General features: G+C 41.1%; 1 protein-coding gene across 4 annotated transcripts in view; it reads right to left on the bottom strand.

The window, feature by feature from the left end:
- LOC148039670 (SGNH hydrolase-type esterase superfamily protein) overlaps positions 1–23,387 on the bottom strand; it is a 59,014-nt gene extending 35,627 nt beyond the window's left edge. The window contains exons 1-2 of one of the 4 annotated variants that reach the window (XM_087692858.1): positions 23,147–23,382; positions 22,484–22,561 (exon numbers count right to left, since the gene is read on the bottom strand). In XM_087692858.1, coding sequence (XP_087548984.1) covers positions 22,484–22,561; positions 23,147–23,245 — 177 coding nt within the window. In that variant the 5' untranslated portion in view covers positions 23,246–23,382. Of the gene's footprint in view, positions 1–22,483; positions 22,562–23,146 lie in introns of all 4 variants that reach the window. The other 3 variants (XM_087692867.1, XM_087692882.1, XM_087692872.1) reach the window with 3 other exon arrangements.
- Between the last annotated feature and the right edge of the window lie 530 nt (positions 23,388–23,917).

The following is a 23,917-nucleotide window of genomic DNA, read 5'->3' on the forward strand; positions in this document are numbered from 1 at the left end:
CACCGAAATAATTATTAGATTAATTTTCAATATTTAAAGACTGAAAATTAATATTTAATTATGGATAATGCTGGAAAAACCATTTGGAAAGGCTGCCACTTGTCAAAAATGCCCATGCAAGACTGGAAAACGTCTTTAGAGGTTGGAGAGAGACATTTTTAAAATATTCAGCCTGCAAGAGAGAGGGAGAAGATACTGCTGGTCTCATTTGCAGCCATTGGAGGACCTTCTGAGAGGCAGCCAGAGACTAGAGAAGACCAATCTACAGCAGCTGACAGCATCTACAAGTTGTTGAGACATGGTAGAAACAGCAAATGATTAATTTTCTTCAGATCTTTGCATCTACAAGCTATTGAGACAGGGCAACAGCAGTAAATGACACATTTTCTTCAGTTCTTCGTAAAGAAACTCTGAATTTTCTCTCTCTACAGCTTTCTCTCTCATCTCCCAGCCATTTCATAGCCTTGCTCCGAATATCTCAGCATTTGGACCCTTGGAGGTTTAGAAATTGCAGATTTCTCAACTGCAAACCCTAATTTATAGCAGAAATTAGGGTTTAGTAGTAGCCTTGGAAAGCGTGCCAAAAATTGAAAGCTCCAAGACTTGGATTTTTCAGGGCTGAAGATCAATTTCAACTAAATTCAAGTGGAGGACTAGCCAACCATTGAATTTGGGGCATTTCCATTGTCTATGAAGTGGAAGAATGCCAATTAAGTGCCCAAATCAAGGGGCAAATCAGATTGAAGACTTGTTGGTCACTTTGGACAGCAAGGGGAGTTTGGATTGCAAAGGGTATCGAGAGAATCCCATTGTAAATCAACTTCTTCTTCAATAAAGCTAAAGAAATACCGAAAGGGGCGCCAATTTTGGGGCCAATCGGGTATGCATTGTCCAAGATCAGTAGGTAAATTTGTATTTTCAGATTTGCCTTAATTGTTTGCTACTGTAATTAAGTTGTAATCAGGGATTTACCACCCATACACGGAAGGAAGGCTAGTTACACACAATGTATAACCTGGCCTTCCTTTATTCAAACTGTCACTAAAAGAATAAAGAATAAAGTGACAGTGATAGGCGCCCGCCACCTGCAGTCTGCAGTGGCAGGTACTGTCCGTGTAGTAATACACGAGCGGCTAGGCGGAGGCGCCTTTACCCCCAACACCACCATTATCAATGAGTTTCCTCACCACCAAGAGGCCCAACGGGCTAAAGACTAGCCAGTTATACCCCCGTTTGACCACCCCCTGCCTGCAAACTACACACTGTTTTAGAACAATTTTGTACTTGCCCAAATCTCAAGAATGTGCATCCTACCTGGGCTGAAAGTACTCGTCATAAGCTCTGTTTCGGCATGCGGCATGCCCCATTTGGAGCAACCTATCAAAAGTTATGCAATTTTACCTCAGCAGACCTGTCATGGACAGTATGCTGTCCCTAGTCTTTACCCATCCATTTTCATTGTAATGTGGCTCAGAGTAGTACTCTGCACCCCACTCCGTAAGCCCACCCATCACTCCCTCCCAGTTCTCTTCGTTTTTTAGAGCAAAAACCTTCAAGGTGGGGATGGATTGTAACGAGAGAGATACATAGAAACTAGGGGTTAGACACCCGGTCACACTGACCGGGGTATATAAGGTGTAAGAGTCCCAATTTAGGGCAACCAGTTATTATCAAGAACATACTCTTCACCTTCATCTTTAGCTTCCATGGCTTCCTCCTCCTTTCTCCCCTCTTTTCTGTCTCTCTCTCATTTTCTAGTCTTCCTTTCTCTTCTTCTTGCTCTCTTTCTCTCCCTTCAGTTCTTTCTCCTCTCTCCTCTCAGCTTCATTCATTACATCGGACTAACCATCAATTTATGGATGGAAGAATGTGTTGAGAAACCCTTCACCCGCAGTTTGCATTTCTGCGTTTTGCGTTTAGGGTTTGCAGCCCCAAAAAGGGGCACCATCCTAGACTGATCGTGCCTATTTATAGGCCACTTTTTTATTCATTCCTCGCGGCTGATTCATTCAGTCCGTCACCTCTTCTCTCCAGCCTCTCCACTACCCTCACACCCCTTCAGGAGGATATTGCAGTTCATGGTTCATGGCTGTCTTCATCATCTTCCTTGTGCTACGGCACCCTTGTTCCCTTGTATCACATTCACTCCATGATTCACGTCTTCATCATTCCATTCATCAGAGTTTCTTCTCTCTTCTCTTTTCTTCTCCATGTTTACCGAGTTCACTCCGTGTTGCTCCCCGCAAAACCCTACTATCTCGCTAGTACATCATCTTTTGACATGGTATCAGAGCTAGATCTGCTCACCTAGCAGCGAAGATCCTCCACTCCAATGAAGGCAAAGACCGGTGGCGGGTTCGACATCCACCTCTCTCTTACAAGCTGTCCTGCCTACGTTTTTAGTCTTTTCTCTCACCTATTGCCTGCGTTTTTTGTCTTTCTCTCTCCTGTAGACTGTCCTGCCTGTGTTTTTAGTCTTTCTCTCTCCTCACCTACGTTTTTCTACTGGTTGCAACCTCTTACTATTGGTCACATCCTCCTCCCACTGGCAGCTCACTTCTAGCCCTTCCGCTACCGTTCTATCCCTTGAGGCGGACATTGCAGTTCGTGCTTCACACTGCCCTCACACCCCTTGAGGCGGACATTGCGGTTCATGGTTCATGGTGACTGACCTCTTCCTTCTTCAACAAGGCACACAGGTATCTGTGGCTTCTTTACCAATAGATGACCAGACTATTGGGTGCTCCTACTGTGGCATCACCGGACACACCACCAATGCTTGCCAACTTCGACCTTCGCTCCCCCCCCCCAGAGTATATGCGTCTTCCACCAGGCACTCCTTGTGCCACCTCTCCTTCTGGGCCACAGAGATCGTTCTGCATCGACTATCAGAGTACTATGCTCAAGGCAATAAGACACATCTGATGCGCACTAAGTCCATTCCAGCACATGGAGGATCGATTGGTGCTTCGACCTCCTGGAGATCGTCGCAATGCCAGCGGCAGTCTTCTCCCACTTATTTTCAGGGTCAGTGGCTTCCACGACCTACGGATCTACAGTCCGCTCCATCGAGAGACAGTGATTGTTTGATACCGTCTCCTCGTTAGTGATCGTCTTCGAGAGATAGTGGCTCCTTGACTCCTTCCTCTTCTTCGGCTACCCAGTCCGCTGCACTAAGAGACAGCGACTGTTACCCACCTCTTACTCATTTTGAGCCCCACCCTTCCCTACCCTCGACTACTCAAGTTGTGGAGGAGTAACAAAAAGCAATGCTCTTGAAGAGTTATTCAATTGGTTTTTTCGAAGACAACTTCAAAGACTAAAGAATACAACAAATGTTTATGAAATTTTAATAGCCATGCAAAGGGCTAGCTAGCTTAAAATAGCCTTTACATCCTCTTCATTCTCAGGCATCTTTCCTTTGTAAGGAAAAAACTTTATCCTCTTATAGCTAGTAATGGATTTAATATGTATTTATTGTACTACCAAAGCGTACGAGGAGAATGCTAGAAAGTATCTAGCTCTAGAGGTAGAGTAGCCAAATATATTCATAGCCAAAAATTCAAATGGCTATTGTCTTTTCAAGAACCATTACTTTGTGGCCATTATACTGCAATCATGACTAGCCAAGAACACTTGTAAGAGCTCCGTCATCAAACATTTCGGAGTCCGTGATCCATGAGTTTTTGGACTCCCTATAATATGTGTTTATTGTACTACCAAAGCGTACGAGGAGAATGCTAGAAAGTATCTAGCTCTAGAGGTAGAGTAGCCAAATATATGCATAGCCAAAAATTCAAATGGCTATTGTCTTTTCAAGAACCATTACTTTGTGGTCATTATACTGCAATCATGACTAGCCAAGAACACTTGTAAGAGTTCCGTCATCAAACATTTCGGAGTCCGTGATCCATGAGTTTTTGGACTCCCTATCTACTTCAAAGGGGAATGTTATTTCTTTTCCCTCAGAGGAGGCATCTACTTCTACTTCGACTTCAATGGGGGCCCCTCCACCTCCCACCTCAGAGAGGGAACCTACTCCACATGAAGTTCTTCACCCATCCTCTATTTTCTTGGGGTGGCTGTCTTCGATCAGCCATCTCTTCTACTGATACCCAGGATCTTCCGGTATCACCTAGATTGGGACCTTGGAGGTTCAACCACGACTTGGTGACGAGGCCTTTGTATTCCTTCCAACATGGATGCACGGAGCTAGTGGCTTCTCTCCTGAGGTTGTGTTTGGGGTTCTCCAGTTCACTCTGTCTACTGGTCTTTAATGCAGGTTCTCTTTCCGAAGGAAATCTTGGATCTTCGGGATCCTCTACATCTTCTTTCTCCTCTTCTCTTCTTGCCTTGGTCACTTGGTTAGTATGGAGCCACCTCCCGAGATCGAGTACAGGCATATCCTTATTGTTCTCGGCACCACACAAAGTCCGACATTCCTCCTATGCATTGCATGATTTCATCATCTATGTACTAGGGCGCTTGGGCAAGTGAACAATTTTCCCACGCGGGACACTGTCCAAGTGACACTTGCTGCATGAGCATTCTTCAGCATATAGCATTGCATCTCCACCTCACTCTTCTCTTGTTCCTTTTTTGGGCTTGAGAGGGGGTGTTGAGAAACCCTTCACCCGCAGTTTGTGTTTCTGTGTTTTGCGTTTAGGGTTTGCAGCTTCAAAAAGGGGCGCCATCCTAGACTGACTGTGCCTATTTATAGGCTACTTTTTTATTATTTCCTCACGGCTGATTCATTCAGTCCATCACCTCTTCTCTCCAACCTCTCCACTACCCTCACACCCCTTCAGGAGGACATTGCGGTTCATGGTTCGTGGTTGTCTTCATCATCTTCCTTGTGCTACGGCACCCTTGTTCCCTTGTATCACATTCACTCCATGATTCAGGTCTTCATCATTCCATTCATCAGAGTTTCTTCTCTCCTCTTTTCTTCTCCATGTTTGACGAGTTCACTCCGTGTTCCTCCCCACAAACCCTACTGTCTCACCGATACGTCATCTTTTGACAGAATGAAAAGAATTTCAATGTACATGCCCATATTCTCAAACAATCCTTTCCAAAACAAACTTATCATCTATAGGTCACGATCACTAATGATGGAGTCTGACATACCATGGTACTTAAATACATGTTGTATAAAAAGAAGTGCCATATCATCACCCTTTATCTTTTTCCTCACTAGAATGAAATGGGCATGCTTACTGAACCTACATATGATAATCCATATTCCATCATTCCCTGTAGATGTACATGGAAGCGCAAAGATCAAATCCATAGCAATGCTTTTGCCAAGGCCTATTAAGAATAGGCAAGGGCTGCAATAAACCCAACATCTTTTGCCTATCATACTTGACTTTCTGGCATACTATGCATGTCCTGACAAACTATTCAACATCATGCCTCAAAGCTCGCCAATAAAAGAAGTGCTCAACTGCCTTAACTGTGGCATCAGTACCTCTATGATCTGCATAAGGCCAAGCATGACTCTCAATTTTCACCTTGGCCCTCAACTGTTTTATGACACACAGTCATCCATGCATCATCAAAAAGCGCTCTCAAAGTACAAAGTAATCATTGCAAAGTTGATCATATACATTTCCAAAGTCCGAATCAATAGCATTCCGATCCTTCATGGCATCTAACTCAATATGATAATCCATGCTAACAACCCATACTAAGGCTTACAAGACAGTGCATCAGTCTTACATTCTTTTTGCCATCTATGTGCACAATCTGAAAGTGAAACATAGAAAAGATGTTTGCCCATCGCATATGCTTCTCAAATAACTTCATCTGAGTCAAGAAGTAGCACAAAGTCTCATAGAAATCAATCCCTAAAAGATAGTGTTTGCATGTGGAAAGTGCATGAATTACAGCTAAGAGCTCTTTCTCATAGACCTGCAAATTCTTCTTTTCGCCATGGAAAACACAACTCTCATAAGCAATTACAGGCCATCTTGCATTAAAGCGGCCTCAATGCTCTCTATACCATGGAGAACACGACTCTCATAAACAATTGCAAGCCATCCTACATTAAAACAACCCCAATGTTGTTCCCACATGCATCACACTACACAACAAATGACTTCCTAAGATCAAGCAATACAAGCATAGGATCCAAAGTCATTTTATCATTTAATACATTAAATGCTGAAATTTCCATTGTTGTCCATTTGAATGGCACATTCTTCTTCTACAAAGCATGCAATGGAGAAGCAATTTCAGCAAAGTTCCGTACATACTTCCTGTAGTACCAACAAAGCCCCATAAAATTGCAGATCTCATGAATGTTCTGAAGATGTGCCCATGAACGAATTGCCTCAACCTTAACAGAATCCATATGAATGCCATCGGCCGATACGATGTGGCCCAAAAAGTGAATCTTATGCAAAAAGAATCACTTTTATTGCCATTAAACAACAATTGATACTTGCGCATCTCATTGAATACTATTGCCAAATGCTTGCGATGCTCGGTCTCATTCTTCGAAAAGACAATCATGTCATCAAAGAAAGTGCCCACAAATTCCCTATGTTGCCGAAAGGTGCGATCCATCATTCTATTGAACGTGGTAGGAGTATTTGTAAGCCCAAATGGCATGGCAAGAAACTCATACAAACCAAAAGATGTTCGAAAGGCTGGCTTGGATACATCCTCCAATCTAATCCAAGTCTGATGGTAACCACTTTCCAATCTATACGGCTGAAAATGGCTGCCCCATGTAATCTATCCAAGATATCATCGATCCTAGAGATCGAAAATCTATTTTTCACGGTGATTTTGTTCAAAGTATGTTAGTCAATGCACATGCACCATGACCCATCCTTCTTTTGCCCTAGAAGCATTGGAGAACAAAACGGAGATGAACTAGCTGAATCAGCCCTTTCTCTAACAGCTCATTAATCCAACTCATTACCTCCTCTTGCTAGGCTGCACTAACTCTATAAGGTGGCTTATTAGGAGGGCTATTGTTGGGGATCACATCTATGCCATGATCCTCGCGCCTTTCAAGTGGCAAGTTGTGAAGATATGCTAGGGTTTGCACTGCAAAAACACAACATGTATGACCAAGACTGAAACACAAAGACTCAAACAAAGACCAACAAAACTCAAAACCTAAATGCAAAATGCAAACGCAAAACTCAAACTCAAACAAAGAGACAAACACAAAGCGATGAAACTCTGAAGTGAATGAATGATGTAAATGAATATAAGAGTGTACAGAATGCCCAAAGGCAAAGCAATGAAGTGTCGGAGAGTGACGTCCACCAAAGACAATCCCAAGTGTTGTGACCACCAGTCACAGTGAGGGAGTGAGAGAAACACCAAACGTTGATCACCAAAGTGTCAGGAGAATGAGGCAACTGCAAGGATAATGTCCAATGATATGGACAAAGCAACAAAACGCAACAATAGAATACCGTAGTAAAACGTCGCAATAGAACACCGTAGTAAAACGCCACAATAAAACACAACAGTAGGATGCCGCAGTAGAGAAGCAGGGCGGGTGATGGCAGTAGTCACAAAGACTGGACTGCCACTTAGTGGGAGACTGATAGTTGAGATCTACACACAAGGGTGAGAAACCTATACAGAAGAGATACGGCTGAATGGTGGGCAACCTATCTATTTATAGATGTTAAAGGGTGCCCTAAAAAATTAGGGTTTGGGAAACCATCGAAACTCTCTCGAACTACATACCAAATTTGTGTTTTTCATTAATTAAGCATATTTTGAGACTGTTTAAAAAATGCTAATCAATTGTAAGCTCAACAGCCCCTCTTAGTCCTAAAATTGAGCCTAAAAGGGAAGGTTAGCAATGTTTACCCCAAGGCGTCCCACCCAAAGCAACCAAGGCATCAGACAAAGGATACACGTTAACTGCCCAATGGCCTACCAAGACTACAAAGGCAATGGTTATCTTACCAAGGGAGTCCAAGTAGTCACCCAAGAGAGGACAAGGTATTAGATAAAGGATGCCCAATAGCCTGCCAAGCCCTATAAAGGCAGATGGAACCACATTGAACTTTTTTCGTTAGTTTCTTTGGTTTTTTTTTTTTGGAAAGTTAATTTTAGGAGGTGGCGACCAATTCAGTAATTATGGCCGAGAAGGTGAAAGTGGGGATGGTACACCACCCAACATATCATAAGGCATGGGTGGATTGGGTATGGGGGCATAGTAACCACATGAGAAACTCAAGGTGGAGGGATAGGGACACAGGGAGCAGAAGATGGAAATTCATGCGTAGAAGTGACCAAATAGATATGTGAGGACGGTCCATAAGGAGAGAATGGATATCCTTGCATCTGAAAGGTCAGGGGAAGGGGGGGGAGGGGGGGGGGGAGGGGGGGGGAGTGTGTTTTTGTGAGCGTCCAAGGATAGTGAGGGAGATCACAACCATCCCAAAGTGAAAGGATGTGATAAAGTGGGGGTAGGTGAAAGGTACTGTGTTAAAGAATGGCATTCTCCCTAACGATATACCAAGGTGGAGGGAATGCAAGGTAGATACATAGTGGGATGGAGAAAGAGAAAGTATTAGAAGCAGAGATTAAAAATCCAACCCCTAGTGTGCTTTGAGCGGAAGTGGAATGTGATCCAAGATTTTGGAATAAGGATATGAGTAGATCAGAATGTGGAGAAAATAGTCATGGGATAGGAGAGAGTCAAGAAATGTGGTTTACTTGCTCAAATGAAACAAATGGTAGAGATATACCTAATGAAGGGTATCTGCTTTAAGAGCCGCCTCTATTAAAGTTGACATACTGAAAATCATCCAGATCCTGCATAACAAAAGAAGAAACTGGAGAGGATTTTGGCTCGTAAGACTCAAGTAATTTATACGAACCTGACACAAGGCTTGGCGGAGATGAAGGATATGGATCGCCAAACATGGCGAATGTCATAATCCCTCCAAGATCAAAGAGATGGCGAGTCTTACCAATCGGTCCAGATAGAGTAGTAACACTCATTGGAGGAGTGTAAACCGAACTATACATGATGTGCAAGTACTCCTCAAACTCTTCATCTATAAGATAACCAAAACAAGAAGAAGAAGATGGTAAAGGTGAAGGTGTGTCCACCTCCTCCTCAAGACCATAATGTCTTCTTAGAGTCTCCAATGATGAAGAAGCTTGATAGGTATCATAGGATCCGAAGAAGAAGGTGCCTGAGACATTATAAGTCTGAATCGAGTTGCATATGAGTCTCACATAAAGACTAGCCTCCACAATCAACGCAAGATACTCTTTAGAAGAGCACCGCTCTAATATCATGTAAAGATATGCTAGGGTTTACACTGAGAAAACACAACATATACAACGAAGACTGAAACACAAAGTCTCAGTCAAAGACAAGCAAAACTCAAACCCTAAATGCAAAACGTAAACACAAAACTCAAAACTCAAACACAGAGAAAAGAAACTCTAAAGTATTGTAAATGAATATAAGAGTATATAAAATGCTCAAGGGCAAAGTGATGAAGTGTCGGAGAGTGACGTCCATCAATGATGGATCCCAAGCACCGTGACCACTAGTAGGAGTGATGAAGTGAGAGAAACACCAAACGCTCATCACCAGAGTATCAAGAGACTGAGGCGACTGCAAAGGATGCTGCCTAATGATGTGGACGAAGCAACAGAACGTAACAATAGAATACCACAATAGAATGCAGTAGTAGAACGCAGCAATAGGACGTTGCAATAGAGCAGCAAACAAGGTGATGGCAGCAGTCGCAAAGGCTAGACCGCCATGTGGTGTGAGATTAATGGCTGAGATCTGCACACAAGGGTGAGAAACCTGCATGAAAGAGATAAGGCTGAATGGTGGGTAGACTGTTTATTTATAGATGTTGAAGGGTGCCTCAAAAAATTAGGGTTTTGGGAAACCACAAAAACTCTCTCGAACTACGCATCAAATTTGTGTTTTTCATTAGTTAAGCGTGTTTTGAGGTTGTTTAAAATGCTAATTAGCCGTAAAGTGTGTTTTAGCTCAACACAAGTGTCCTAGAAGTGACTGAGAGAAGCAATCAGCATACATTTGCAAAAATGACATGCGATCTTTATCCAAACGAGTAACATTCCCAACACTTTCATTATCACTCTTATCCTTAGTGAAAACCAAGAAAGCTGTTTCATCACTTTGAAAATAGCAGAAGCAAATACGACAAGGACACATTCCCCTTGCAACTTTACATCCAAAGTATGAACTTTGCCTCTACGAAAGAGGGTCACAATCTTATCATGAGCATCAATCACTGCATGCACACAATGGCACCAAGGCATACCAAGCAAGACATCACATCCTTCCAAAGAAGCAATAAAGAACTCTTCATTGTCCACATAACTTTGAATGTACAAACGAAGCTTTCCAATGATAGGAGTGACCTGCACTACATGTCCCTTACATGCCATACCAATCTCACCCCATCTCATCCTCTCTAATGCCTAAACGGGCTAACATATCAAGAGAGATGAAATCTGATCATGCTCCTAGATCAAGAAAAATCAATGCATGCTAATCTCTAATTTTGCCCCATGCCCTACAAAGTTGAGTACTATCATCATTGGGCTAATCTGCCACTATATCAGACACTAAACCAATAGTGGTTTTGTCTTTCTTTTCCCTGTTATCATCTTTTTCAGATTGCTGACTATTAGGACAGCTCCTTGCCGTGTGCCCTTCTTGCTCACAAATAAATTATTCATTTGCAACCATCAATGCTTTACGTCATGCATCATATTTTCCACTCTTTCTCTACCGTTTCTTCCTCTTTCCAACTCTATTTTCAAATCTGCCCTGATTTTCAGCCTTTATTTCAGTTCTGCCCTTTTTCCTAGCCATAGCCTCTTTGACATACGACTTGGCATCGATGTCCTGAAACCCTACATCTTTTCAACGACGAAGTAATGTATCAGCTGTAGCAGCAATTTCTATGAGCTGAGACATGCTAGAAACAATGGACTTCATGCAAAAATTCCATATATCCTTTGACAAACCACAAACATACTTCTCGACCTGCTCATGGAGGGGTACTAGCCGATAACAAGTGATGGGCAGCAAAGCATCACAAAACTTCTTATTGTACTAATCCAAGTTTTTGCAATGCTTGGAATCCAACTAATTCTATGCTATCATAATGTCTACTTCAAAGGTACTTGACTTGTCAACCAATTTGAAGCAAACATTTGCTTGAACTTGACCCAAGTGGTAGGTGCCTTTCCCTAAATGAGAAGTGTAGACTACCACTGCAATGCATTTCCCTTCAAGAATGTGGCTACCTTGCGTATCTTAGATGCCTCTGTGAAGTTGCCTCTAGAATAGACAGCATCAAATTGCTAAATAAAAGTAAGTGCTTGCAACCTATCTTGTGCACCACTGAAAGACTCAAACTTCGCACTTTTGCCACCTTCATCATAGTCCTTTGGCTGTCCCATGGTGTCAAATTATCACAAATAGGCTGCTACAAAAAGGGGCATTTGTTGTATTTACACAATACACTTACATGACCAGCACCAAATCCTTGTCCTCCAACAATCCTTGGGGTGCAGATACATGTCCATATCACCACTTTGTGCGCTAGGCATCATGCCTATGCTACCCTACATGAGATTATGCATTCCTCTTGCATTACCCAGATACATTGGGGGTTGTGAATCATGCATTGGCTGCTGCATACCATAGGGATTTGTGGCATACATTCCCATATGCAATGCCTGTCCAACCATAGCATGAAAAATGGTACCTCCACCAAAGTATCATTGCTGCCCCATGCTTACATTTGCATGACTACCTTGCTGTCCATACTCTCATGGATTGGCACTACCAAGTTGGCCATGCATTTGCACTTGTTGTCCCACGTGTACCAACTGTTTGTGCTCATCAAGCTTTTTGGGCTCTTCCAAAGAAGGCTTAGGCATCTCCTTCGGTTCTTCTAACTGTCCGGAAGCTTTAAAAGAGGTCTTCTTCTCTTTGCTGTTGCTATCCTTCTTGGGAGCGTTCAAGAATCGAGAAAACCGGGGATCATTTGCCAATTCAGTAAAGAGTTTTGCTGTTGTTTACATTCGATCTCCTTGAAACTATCATCGAATTCTTTAGCCTCTTGCTGGTCATCAGCCTCTTGATACATAGAAGTGCCAACATTTGGGTCATTTCCCACGTTTTCAGCTTGCTATCCTGTAATATTCCCGCCACAACGCTTCATATCAAGAAACGAATTTGGGCTTGAGGCGTTTTAAAAATTACTCGTCAAGCTGTCACATAAGTGATTGCACGTAATTTTCTTGATATCGAGTCTCGCATTAAATCAATTCTGCAATCCGACACAAGAAGACGCCTCAATATTCCCAGCCAACAAAAAGCAAAGACGCCTTGTAAATAATATTACGACGGCTTGATCATATCATTTTTCTCGCATTATATTTGATTTGGCATTCCCGATCCCATTTAATGCGTCGAGGATTGCATTGATTTCGTAACCGCAAGACAATTCGCAAAAGCCTCAATCGGTAGATAAAGAACGCACAAGAACGAGCATGATATTGAGAAGTTAAGTATCAAAGAGTATGACATGACTTTATATACTAGATAAGTCATAAAGTGACTTGGCCAAAAACCACCAGAATAAGTCGTTTTGAAGAAAAAAATACGTTTTTAAAAAAATAGGCCAAACTACATGACGTTTTTTACGCCTGGAGGGAGAGAAAGCATTAAAAAACCATCCTCATGCCACCATCCAACAGGCAGGCAATCAAAATGAATATTTAACAAAGCCCAATTGGCTCTTGACAAGTAGCCAAATAAATCAATCGACTGCATAATCCCCCTCATGCCTATAAATACACCCCCTCTCCTTCACAAAAAAAGCAAGAAGAAAGACCTCCTGATGATGGAAAAATTTCTCTACTTCTCTTATCCATTGAAGCTTGAGCCTTGAAAGAGGAAAATATCCCTCTTCTACCTCATTTTCATTTTCTCTACCCCCTGCTACGCCTTCGCCCCATATGACCATACTGCTAAGTGACATGCTGGCAAAATTTTTAAGGACGACCACCAACTCTCCCTGAACTACCATCAATTTCGCCTGACTTCCATGGCTCCGCAAGGTCGCAGTAATTCAAAAAGCACATTTGAAACAAGGGAGGCAAGAAATGCGGCCAATGGAGAAAATGATGTGATAGGAATTGGCGAGACTCCCGTTACACTAAACCTGAGAGAGAGAACATCTTGTCGATTTTGAAAAAATTAATGTTTTATAAACTTATCGCTTTATTTGGCTTTAAACGATTATAAACGCATTCTAATAAAAATGCATATGAACTGCCACTTAGGAAAATAACCTAAGTAATATAATAATTAACTATTCAATGAAAAGACTCTTATGTCTATCATTAAGAAAATATCTTAATTATGGTTTATTTCACGATATTTATTGTTATTTCATTAATGACGCATGTGATCATAATAACAGAAAAATGTTAAATGTTGTTAGAGAATGGAATATTTTATAATTTTTTCCTAAAAGTGACTATCTCTATTTCATTTTGCTAATGATAAACAGATGCATATGAATTTTATAATAATTTATAGAAAATCATTTAGATAATATCATGAAATATTAATGCATTAAATCAACGGAAATTTGTATAGGAAAATATATACTAGACGTGCATAAATTAGGTGTGTGGAAATTTAATTCGATGTCTGAAAGATGAAAGAAAAATTACACTTATGATTTTTGCATTACTTGGAATAAATTTTTCAGAAAAACAATCAACATTGCACTTAGGACATAGCTAAATGAATTTTGATCTTTCTAGATAACATTGAAAGTTCGACAAATGGTCAGAGATCGTCGATTAAACCATAGAATATTAGTAGAATAAAATAAAAATTTATTTTCTAGCTGAAAATACACGTAATGTTAATATTAATGATTATATTAGCGAGAGCGTCAATATTATGAGTTGACCCACGTATAAATCAGCAAGAAAACCTAACCTAAAATATCAAGAATGTTGAAGCGAAAACAACTATGAAATACTTGACAACCCTGAAACTATCAGTATCAAGAAATTAAATAAATATCGGGAGTCTATAGGACTTGTTGGACATTGATAAGAATTTATTGATACAAATTCTAAAGTCTAAACAGACTTGGAAAAGCATTTGAAATCCTGCTAAGTGTGGGTTAGGACAGGGCAACGCATGAATTCCCTGTCATAGGCATAAATGCCCATATTATCTTTTAGGGTGGAAATAACAATTTTTTCATAAGGATAAAATAGACTTCTCATAATTAATCAGATTCGCGAAATAACTTGCGGATCCCGAAAAAGAGTTGCAAGTAGGAAACGAAACCCTAAGAATAAGATGGGACCTTAAAAGAGAAACCCTAGATTTGGGTAGGGTTGCTTCCTATGCTAAAAACGCTTGTTGTTGTTTCTTTTTTATTTGTGCACGCATTGATGGTTGCACAAGAAAGATTGATTGTGCTTGCAACAGTTAGATTTGATTGTAAATATATAATAAGAATAATAAGAGAAAAGATCGCGCTATGCCTCTCCCACGGCTAGACGCGGAACCCTGCTCTAAGGGGGATTGTTTTATACCGCCATAAGGAGCTTTGGACCAGCCCCGACAGCGAGAGGTCGCTCGGTGAGGAATCCGTTAGGCAAGAGGAGGCGAGAGTGCCAGAGGGCTCTGGTCGTAAATCTCTCAATCGCTCCTAGGAACTGCTTGACCCTCACACGAATCAGGATGGGATCCTGGAGTCCCCGGTACTAGTGAAGGAACGAGAATCTTGGAGAGTTTATTTTCTTCTGTGCAGACAAAAGGGATTTTCCGGTGAACGGAGGTTTATCTTCTACATAGGCAGAAGGGAAAAATAATTGCAAATAAATTTGCGAAATAATAAATAAATATGTTTTGCTAAAAGATTGTTTTCTTTGTCTTTGTGTTGTGCCATAAAATTACACGAAGGAACCTGTGATAATAGATTAATTAACAAAGCTGGCTTTATATGCCATAACTTAATGCGATAGGTAATTAGAAAACTAAAGAAAACCATTTATGGGAAGCGGGTGGGCGAGATCCCTGACGGATCCGTCCTACGGATGGGTGGTCCCGGTAAGCTAGGAACTTCTCTCAAGAGATTGAACGAAACATTAATTAGAAAAATTTACGCAGAGCCGAGCGTTGACTTACCTAGGGTCAGGTCTTAAAACCTTGATCAACAATTATCTTAGGGGAAAGGTGCAGCGGCTGTGCCAGAATTGTTAGGGTTCCCTTAATCCTAACTAGTTACTGGAAAAAAGCATTGCACTCCATGAACCAAGCATAACTACGATCGCTCCAGCCAAACGAGAAGCCTTGTGGAACACCTTCGATGGAGCTAGCCGATATATCGAGACCTCAATTGGACCCCGAGCTTGCAAGTTGATCCTCGTGGGGACGGCCGGTACTTTCTGTTACGGAGTGGACTCTGGGAAACCTAGTCGATAGACCCCGTGCATTCTCGCGAGTGCCGGGCGAAACCGTCTAGGATAGTTTTCCGATAAACCACTAAAACATGCTGCCAGGGAATTGTTAGGCAGGCATGTGAAATATCCATACTAACAACCATGTCCAACATCAATCATTGCATTTCCCCCTTCACCACGTGAATGACCAAGAAGTAATGCTGAAACTAGCCTTCCTTCTATGAATGGGTGGTAAATCCCTAATTACAACTTAATTACAATAGCAAACAATTAATGCAAATCTGAAAATACAAATTTACCTACTGATCTTGGACAATGCACACCCGATTGGCCCCAAAATTGGCGCCCCTTTCAGTATTTCTTTAGCTTTATTCAAGAAGAAGTTGATTTACAATGGAATTCTCCCGATCCCCTTCGCAATCCAAACTCCCCTTGCTGTCCAAAGTGACCAGCAAGTCTTCAATCTGATTTGCCCCTTGATTCGAGCACTTAATTGGCCTTCACCCACTTCATAGACCATGGAAATGCCCCAAATTCAATGGCTGGCTAGTCCTCCACCTGAATTTAGCTGAAATTCACCTTCAACGGTGAAAAATCCAAGTCTTGGAGCTTCCAATTTCTGGCATGCTTCCCGAGGCTGCTGCTAAACCCTAATTTCTACTGCAAATTAGGGTTACAGCAGAGAAATTTGCAATTTCTCAGCCTCCAAGGGTTCAAATGCTGAGATCTTCGAAGCAAGGCTGTGAAATGGCTGGGAGATGAGAGAGAAAGCTATAGAGAGAAAATTCAGAGTTTTGTTGCAAAGAATGACTGAAAATCAGTCAAATGCAGCTACTGCCCTGCCACAACAGCATTAAATGCTGTCACCTACAGCTGAGACATCCAAATCAGTTGTCACCTTATACCTGGATGCAATCGTCCAACTATGGAGGGTCCGAATCTGCAATCGCCTCCTCAAAACTCACTCGTGGCTGGCTATAATGGCTGAAAATAGGCTGGCCATGGTTGCTCACAACTCTCCCACATTTGCTACAACAAGAATGATCTCGTTTTCCCTCTTCTTCAGCCTTTTACCAACCTATATCGGCAAGTTTGCCAAGTGGCAACCTTCCCAAATGGTTTTCCAACATTATCCATCATTAAATATTAATTTTCAGCCTTTAATTACTAAAAATTAAACTAATAATTATTTTGGTGCCCAAAAAAATAATATGATTGGCCAATAATTAAATTGGCTAGGCATCTTCCACTCCCGAGTCTCTCTGTGCTATCTTTGACCATTAGATCGGCATTAGGTACCATTAAACGCCACATCTCTAGTGTCACCAGCTGACAATTATGGCCAAATGAAAGACCTAGTCCAACAATTGACACCAAATACCACCAAGTACCTGTGCAACATAACTTATAGCAGCTTTTGCCTATGACATTTTGTGATTTTCTCGGATCCCGAGCTCGTAAATTTACTCTAACCCTAGTTGCACCTTACATGTGTAACATTTACTTAATCATGTGATTAAAATTAAATCCACATGTTAAGTGAGGTTTCAAAAATACATGTCCTCATGACAGATGCATCCTCTATTAGTAGTCATGTTTGTCAAGCCTTGACATCTCTTGCCTGTGAGCCTCACTTTGAGTCAGACCAAGGTAACCACAAAACGTTTCACCCTTGAAACGTTGCAATTCACCCCAAAACGTTTCACCTTTAGGCAATTCCCAAGCAAAACGCCAAGTGAAACAATTAAACAATATATGTGATATAGTTTTCTTTATAAGTAATGAGTTGCAACTTACACATTTATACCATGCAAACCCTTTCATGTCAATAAATGATGTCTATCATATATGCAAAGTTTTTAAAAACTCTCAAAAAAAACACAAAAAATTGATCGTTTTTCAATTTAAAAATCTTGTTTTAGTCACCCATTTCACTTTGCGTGTTTTGCGTTTCAGTGAAACGTTTCAAGCATTTCAACTGTTTTGCGCTTTAGTTCTAGCAAAATGCGTTTTGTGGTTACCATGAGTCAAACAAGGACTTTGGGAGCTGACAGGTCTGTCATGTGTTTTAACGAGAGGCTACTCATTCTAGAGTGGCTATCAGGGTGCATTTCTTTTGTTTGTCGAGTTCCAATGTGTTTTCCATGGGTAGTTTCTGCATTTCCCAGGCTGTCCACACTTGTCAGACATCGTCCTTGCCAGTCTGATTTCTTGGTGTCCATCTAGCATTTTCAAGGCATTTAGTGGCCATGACCAGCATTAAATGCTAGTCGATCAAACACTTATGGCATTTTCACATTTCAATCGGCCAGTTTAGGGGTTTTGTGGCTATTTATAGCCTTTTCCTACTTGGCAATCATTCACATTATCATCTTCCTTCCTTTCTTGGCAGGTGCACACTCCGACTCCATCATCTTTCTCTGTCTCCAATGTTACCCTCATCACCAACCTGATCTAGTGCCCTCACTAACGTTGTGGGCTGCGTGCAAGGACTGATCAGTCATGTATTCAACATTTGTTCCTTGTTCAGTGCAATTTTCTTTTCTTCTTCTCTTGTAGATTGTCTCTCTCTCTCTCTCTTCCTCTATGTTCGAGTTCCTTCTTCCATTGCGCACTTTCACATCCTCTCCACTTGACCCCATATCACCATGTGAAGACATGCTTACTGTAATTCACTGCTGAGAACAATTTCAGCAAGATTGCAATGATCCCAAGTTGCAATCAAGTGCCACGCGCCCACCAATTCAAATGATTTGACAATATCCCAACAATGGAACCATGAAACCAGCCTTTCTTTAGTGGATGGTGGTAATTCCTTGATTACAAGTTGATTACAGCACTAAGCATTTATTGCAAAACTGAAAATACAAATTTACCTACTAATCTTTGGACAATGGACATCGGTTGGCTACAAAACCGGCAACCCCTTTCGGTATTTCTTTAGCTTTATTGAAGTAGAAGTTGATTTACAATGGGATTCTCCCAATCTCCTTCACAATCCAAACTTCCCTTACTCTCCAAAGTGACCAGCAAGTCTTCAATCTGATTTTGCCCCTTGATTTAGGCTATCAATTGGCCTTCACCCACTTTGAGAAGAGTAGAAATGCCCCAAATTTGAAACCAACCTTCCTTCATGGGATGGTGGTAATTCCCTAATTACAAACTAATTACAACACTGAGCATTTATTGCAAAATTGAAAATATAAATTTACCTACTAATCTTTGGACAATGGACACCCCCTTTGGCTCTAAAACTAGCACCCCTTTTTGGTATTTCTTTAGCTTTATTGAAGTAGAAGTTGATTTACAATGGGATTCTCCCAATCCCCTTCGCAATCCAAACTCCCCTTGCTGTCCAAAGCAACCAGCAAGTCTTCAACTTGATTTGCCTCTTGATTCGGGCAATCAATTGGCCTTCACCCACTTTGGGAAGAGTGGAAATGCCCCAAATTTGATAGCTGGCTGGTCCTCCACTTGATTTCAGCTAAAAATCACCTTCAGCTTTGAATAATTCAGGTCTTAGAGTCTTTGATGTCTGGCACACTTCCCAAGGCAGCTGGTAAACCCTAATTTTTGCTGTAAATTAGGGTTTACAACAGAGAAAATTGAAATTCCTCAACTTCCAAGGGTCCAAAAACTGAGATATTCGAAGCAAGGCTATGAAATGGCTAGGGAACGAGAGAGAATGCTAAGGAGAGAGAAAATTCAGAGCTTTGTCTCACGAGAAATGACTGAAAATCAGTCAAATGCAGTTGTTGCCTTGTCCCAACAGCAATAAATGCTGTCGCTTGCACCTCAAGACCCAAAACCTGCTAACAAGACACCTTGTGTTGGTCATTCGGAGCAAGAAGAGAGGTTAGTGTTCAAAAAATCACTTTTGTGGTTCAAAAATTGATTTTAAAAGGACCTTTCCTCACATGTGGGGTAGTTATAATGCACAATTTACTGCATAGGTGTGGCGGGTATATCATTGTTGCCTTGGAACTTGTGTAACCTATCATTAACATGTCTCGACGTGATGGCACCTTTATGGCACCAATTTTTGGGTGAATAGCAGGATTTCTAGCCCCTTCTTTTTCAATTTAAATTTTGCTCTTTTGAATCAGTGCATGGTACCTTTTTGAATAAGTGCATGGTGACCATTGACAAATAAATATACGAAGTCAGCTAGTATTTATGCAAACTTTTTTTCCACGCATTTTTTTCTCTCTTCCACAACCACATCCTTGGTGCATCAAAAGCCGAGAGTATGTGTACTCCTAACAAAACACATTCATTCTTAGAAAGTGATCTCTCTCTCAGCTAACAAAGTTCTATTTATCATTTTTTTCTGTAGGCATTGAAAAATGATTGAATGAGCTATTTTAAGGCATTAAAAATGATTAGTTTATTTTCTTATGAAACGATTCAATGCCTTATGAAACATGATAAAGACAATCCGCAAAGTCCTGCCTTCAACCTAGGGTTATCACCTGGCTAACCTAGAATCTCCTGCAGCTGTCAGCTGCTCTAAATCTCCAAATGCCTACTGGCAATGGCTGAAACTCAACTCACAACGGCTGTCCGGCTCCTCACAATGTGTTTTCAACAAGAATAAATGATTCTTTTTTTTCGTAAAAGAATGAATGATTCTCTCTCTCTCTCTCTCTCTCTCTCTCTCTCTCTCTCTCTCTCTCTCTCTCTCTCTCTCTGTGTGCCTTCATTTTTGCTCTACCAACCTTCCCCATGTTTCTCCTAGCATCCCTTTGGAAAATTTAACAAGTGGCAACCTTTCCAAATGAATTTACAGCATTATCCACATTATTATATTAATTTTCAGTCTATATACATCGGTGTCCAAAAAAATAGTTTGACTAGCCAAAAATTTAATTGGCTAGGCTACTTAATCTCCCAAGTGTCCCTATGCCAATTTTGACCATCAAATCAACATTAAGTACCATTAAACGCCATGTCTCTAGTGTCACCAACTGATACTTATGGCCAAATAAATGACTCAAGTCAATAACCGGCACCAAATACCACCTAGTATTTGTGCGACATAACTACCTGCACCTTCTGCCTTTGATATCCACTAATTCCCTTGGGTCCCGGGGTCATTAACTTGCACTAACCTCAATTGCACCTCACATGTGCAACATTTACTTAAACATGTGATTAAAAATTAACCCACATGTTAAGTGAAGCTTGTAAAAATACATGTTCTCGTGACACTTAGTGCTGGGTTTTGCTAATTGGGATTATCGCTAGTTGCCATGTCATCATTCTCTGCTGCGTTTGCAGTTTTCTACCCAATCTATAACTAATCTAGCATCCTGGTGCTGCATTTGCTATTGCCAGACACATCCGAATATTGTCTTGCTGCATTTCAAGATCCATCAAAGTATGGCATACCCTCCAGTTCATATTCTTTGCCCTAGTCCTCAAGATACAGCAGTTCGGGGGTCACTGTTCATCACTACATAATGTGTTTGTTGCTTGAGCATTGTATTCTCTTCAGCATTCATTCATTATCTTTCAATGTGTTCATTGTCTTTGAGTTACACTAACCCTAACTGTATTCTTTAACAATCTATGTGTTTATCGTACTATTGTTTTTGTGTTTTCTATGGTAGAGCATTTCTACCCTCCAGTTCATATTCTTTGCCCCAGTCCTCAAGATACAGGAGTTCGGGAGTCATTGTTCATCACTACATAATGTGTTTGTTGCTCGAGCATTGTATTCTCTTCAGCATTCATTCATTATCTTTCAATGTGTTCATTGTCTTTGAGTTACACTAACCCTAACTGTGTTCTTTAACAATCTATGTGTTTATCGTACTATTGTTTTTGTGTTTTCTATGGTAGAGCATTTCTTCCCACAAGTGACAAAAAGACAAAGATACAATGATACATGTGGGTCGGGATATACACAAAAAGACCACAAGATATTTCCATTGCTATATGCTATTTTCCACTTGCAAACTTGAGATATGCATCACAAGATGGATCACTGTTTGATGTATTGTACAAAGATATCATGAAATATCCTAGCTAGGAAGATGTACTATTAGTAGGGGACTTTAATGTGGGAACTGGGACAAGACAAAGCGACTTTAATGTGCTCTACGATCAAGAGCCCAACGCAGAGGAGCAATACATATGCAAATGCACCATTTACTATGATATACAAGGAAGATATCATTGTCTCTTCCATGCAAGCTTTGACCTTCTCTGTTGGATTATGGAATATGAGAACCAAAGATGCTTAGGGCTTTTCCTCTTGGAGCTTCGGAGGCGCTGCTCAACCTTGATACGAGATAGGAGACCAATCCACCTAAAGAGACCCAAGCAGAGGACAATGATAAACTTCTTTCACAAATCGAATTCCACAAATACTACTAGTTCAGTAAACCCAACCCGTCTGCCCAAACCATGTCTACATCATGTCAAGGAGTCACATTAGATAGAGCCATTGCACTCTACACAGCACAATGACCCCAACCACGAAATGTATCAACTCTTGTATCATAGGCCATATTGACCTTTTGCAAATGTCAATATAGTTTTCTTCTTTCTTTATTTCTTCTTCTCCTCCTCCTCCTCCCCTCCTCTCTCTCTCTCTCTCTCTCTCATGTTTACTCCACTAAAACATCAAACCCAATTCATTCTCTCTTGTGTTTCTTCTATAAAACACCAAGCTTAGTTCATTCTTAGCTTGTGTGCACAACTAATGCACGTTGCCATGTGGCCATGTAGATTACATCAATTACATATGAAAACTCAGTATATTTAACATACACACCCATTAACTTCCACAAAGACAAACTCCATACAAATGAACTACACAAAAACACAAGAGCACTAAAATACACCGTCCAAAGAAGAAAGTACGTATATCAAACATCAAAGCAAGTTTCAAAAGGACTAGTGAAGGTAAAATTGAGTGAATCAAGAAATTTACAAATAGAAAGAACAAGAAATTGTACTAATAGAAAGAACAAGTACAGACCGTAGGAAAGATTTTTTCAAGAAGGAAGAGTGCCCAACGAGTGTTGTAACCACTATATCCACGGAGTAGCACATCTACCTGCCGGCAAACAAAGATATGGGAGCCAATATGCAAACACCAAGAAGCCAAAGGCTATTATCAGCAATCATTTTCCTTTTGATTAAGGATTTATTCATAGAAAGCAAATAGATGTGCTGAAAGTTGATGGCCACAACTAAACAAATGCCAGAAATACATGCCCTACAAACTAGAAATCCTAATGAGGCCACAGATAGGCATTTCAACAAGCTTATCTTGCAAAGAGCCCAGTGGATGCCCTATATTATGGAACTTTTCATGATTACTTGAGCACTCGACCATTGGCATTTACAAAAGTCAATCTTCATTTAGTTCGGAAACTGAATGCCGCATCCAGACCCCTGTTGGTCCTCCTATGAGGCTGTCCGATCTTGGGAAAACCGTAATGCTACAACCATTCTTGAGTTGATGCAAGGTCTTCTTCCTGAATTTCACTAGCAGTTCAGCACTTCGACCTAGCATTTGACCATTGGTCTCGCTTGACTAACTGCTATGCGGCTTGGGATAGTTTGACGTATGGCACACTCCCCTCCACAAGCTTATAGAACAGCTGGAAAAAAGTGCACAGATACAAACAGGGCATACCTTGCGAGCATATCGATCCGCGAGAGCGGCGCCCCAGCCCCCTGGCGAGAAAGACTGCTGAGTAATGGAGTCACCAAAGAGAACAAAACGAGGCCGCATCGTCGTCTCGGGTCGGAATCGTTCAGAGCCTATAACGCTTATTAAGCGAGGTACGTTAAGATCAGAATAAACCAATCCATGCTTTGAGTCATTGGCCCAAATGTACGACCTGGGCCAGCCTTTTTGGGACTGTCCAACGGCCCATTTTGTTTGTGTATGTGTAGTGTAGGGCGAATTTTCCCTGAGGCAATAAGTGAGAAGTAGAACAAGAATTGTCGAGAAAATTAAAATACGTATAATGAATGCATGGCCACCACTCTATGTCTATGTGTTGGGGGGTGTGGGTGCCTCTGTGTGTTCAAACAATAAATGAGATCTCTTGATCCATGAGCCTCTATATGTCTTTATACAAATGGAAATCATAATGTATTTTTGGCTTCCCCAAAGCCCATCATTGTAAGGGTCTAGGCCCCAAGGGCTATGTGAGCTAAGATTCTAATTAGAAAAAATATGGTCTAAAACTCTTCTAACTCCACAAGTAATGACGGCTATTAGGTCGGAGTATGGGAGGCCCAACCCTTTAGGCTTAATATGTCCATACTCAAGGAGAATGTCTTTTGTGAGAGCATCAATGCTACATGGATGAAACTCTACCAAAGTCAAAGATCCCATCTGTAGTAGTAGGTGGGAAGAAGCAATTAGAAAGGTCTCCAAGAGTTGTGGCAAGAGGAG

Source organism: Lygodium microphyllum, chromosome 2, assembly GCF_053477565.2.
Source record: "Lygodium microphyllum isolate KBCC chromosome 2, Lygodium_microphyllum_v1.1.10, whole genome shotgun sequence".
Classification (NCBI taxonomy): Eukaryota; Viridiplantae; Streptophyta; class Polypodiopsida; order Schizaeales; family Lygodiaceae; genus Lygodium; species Lygodium microphyllum.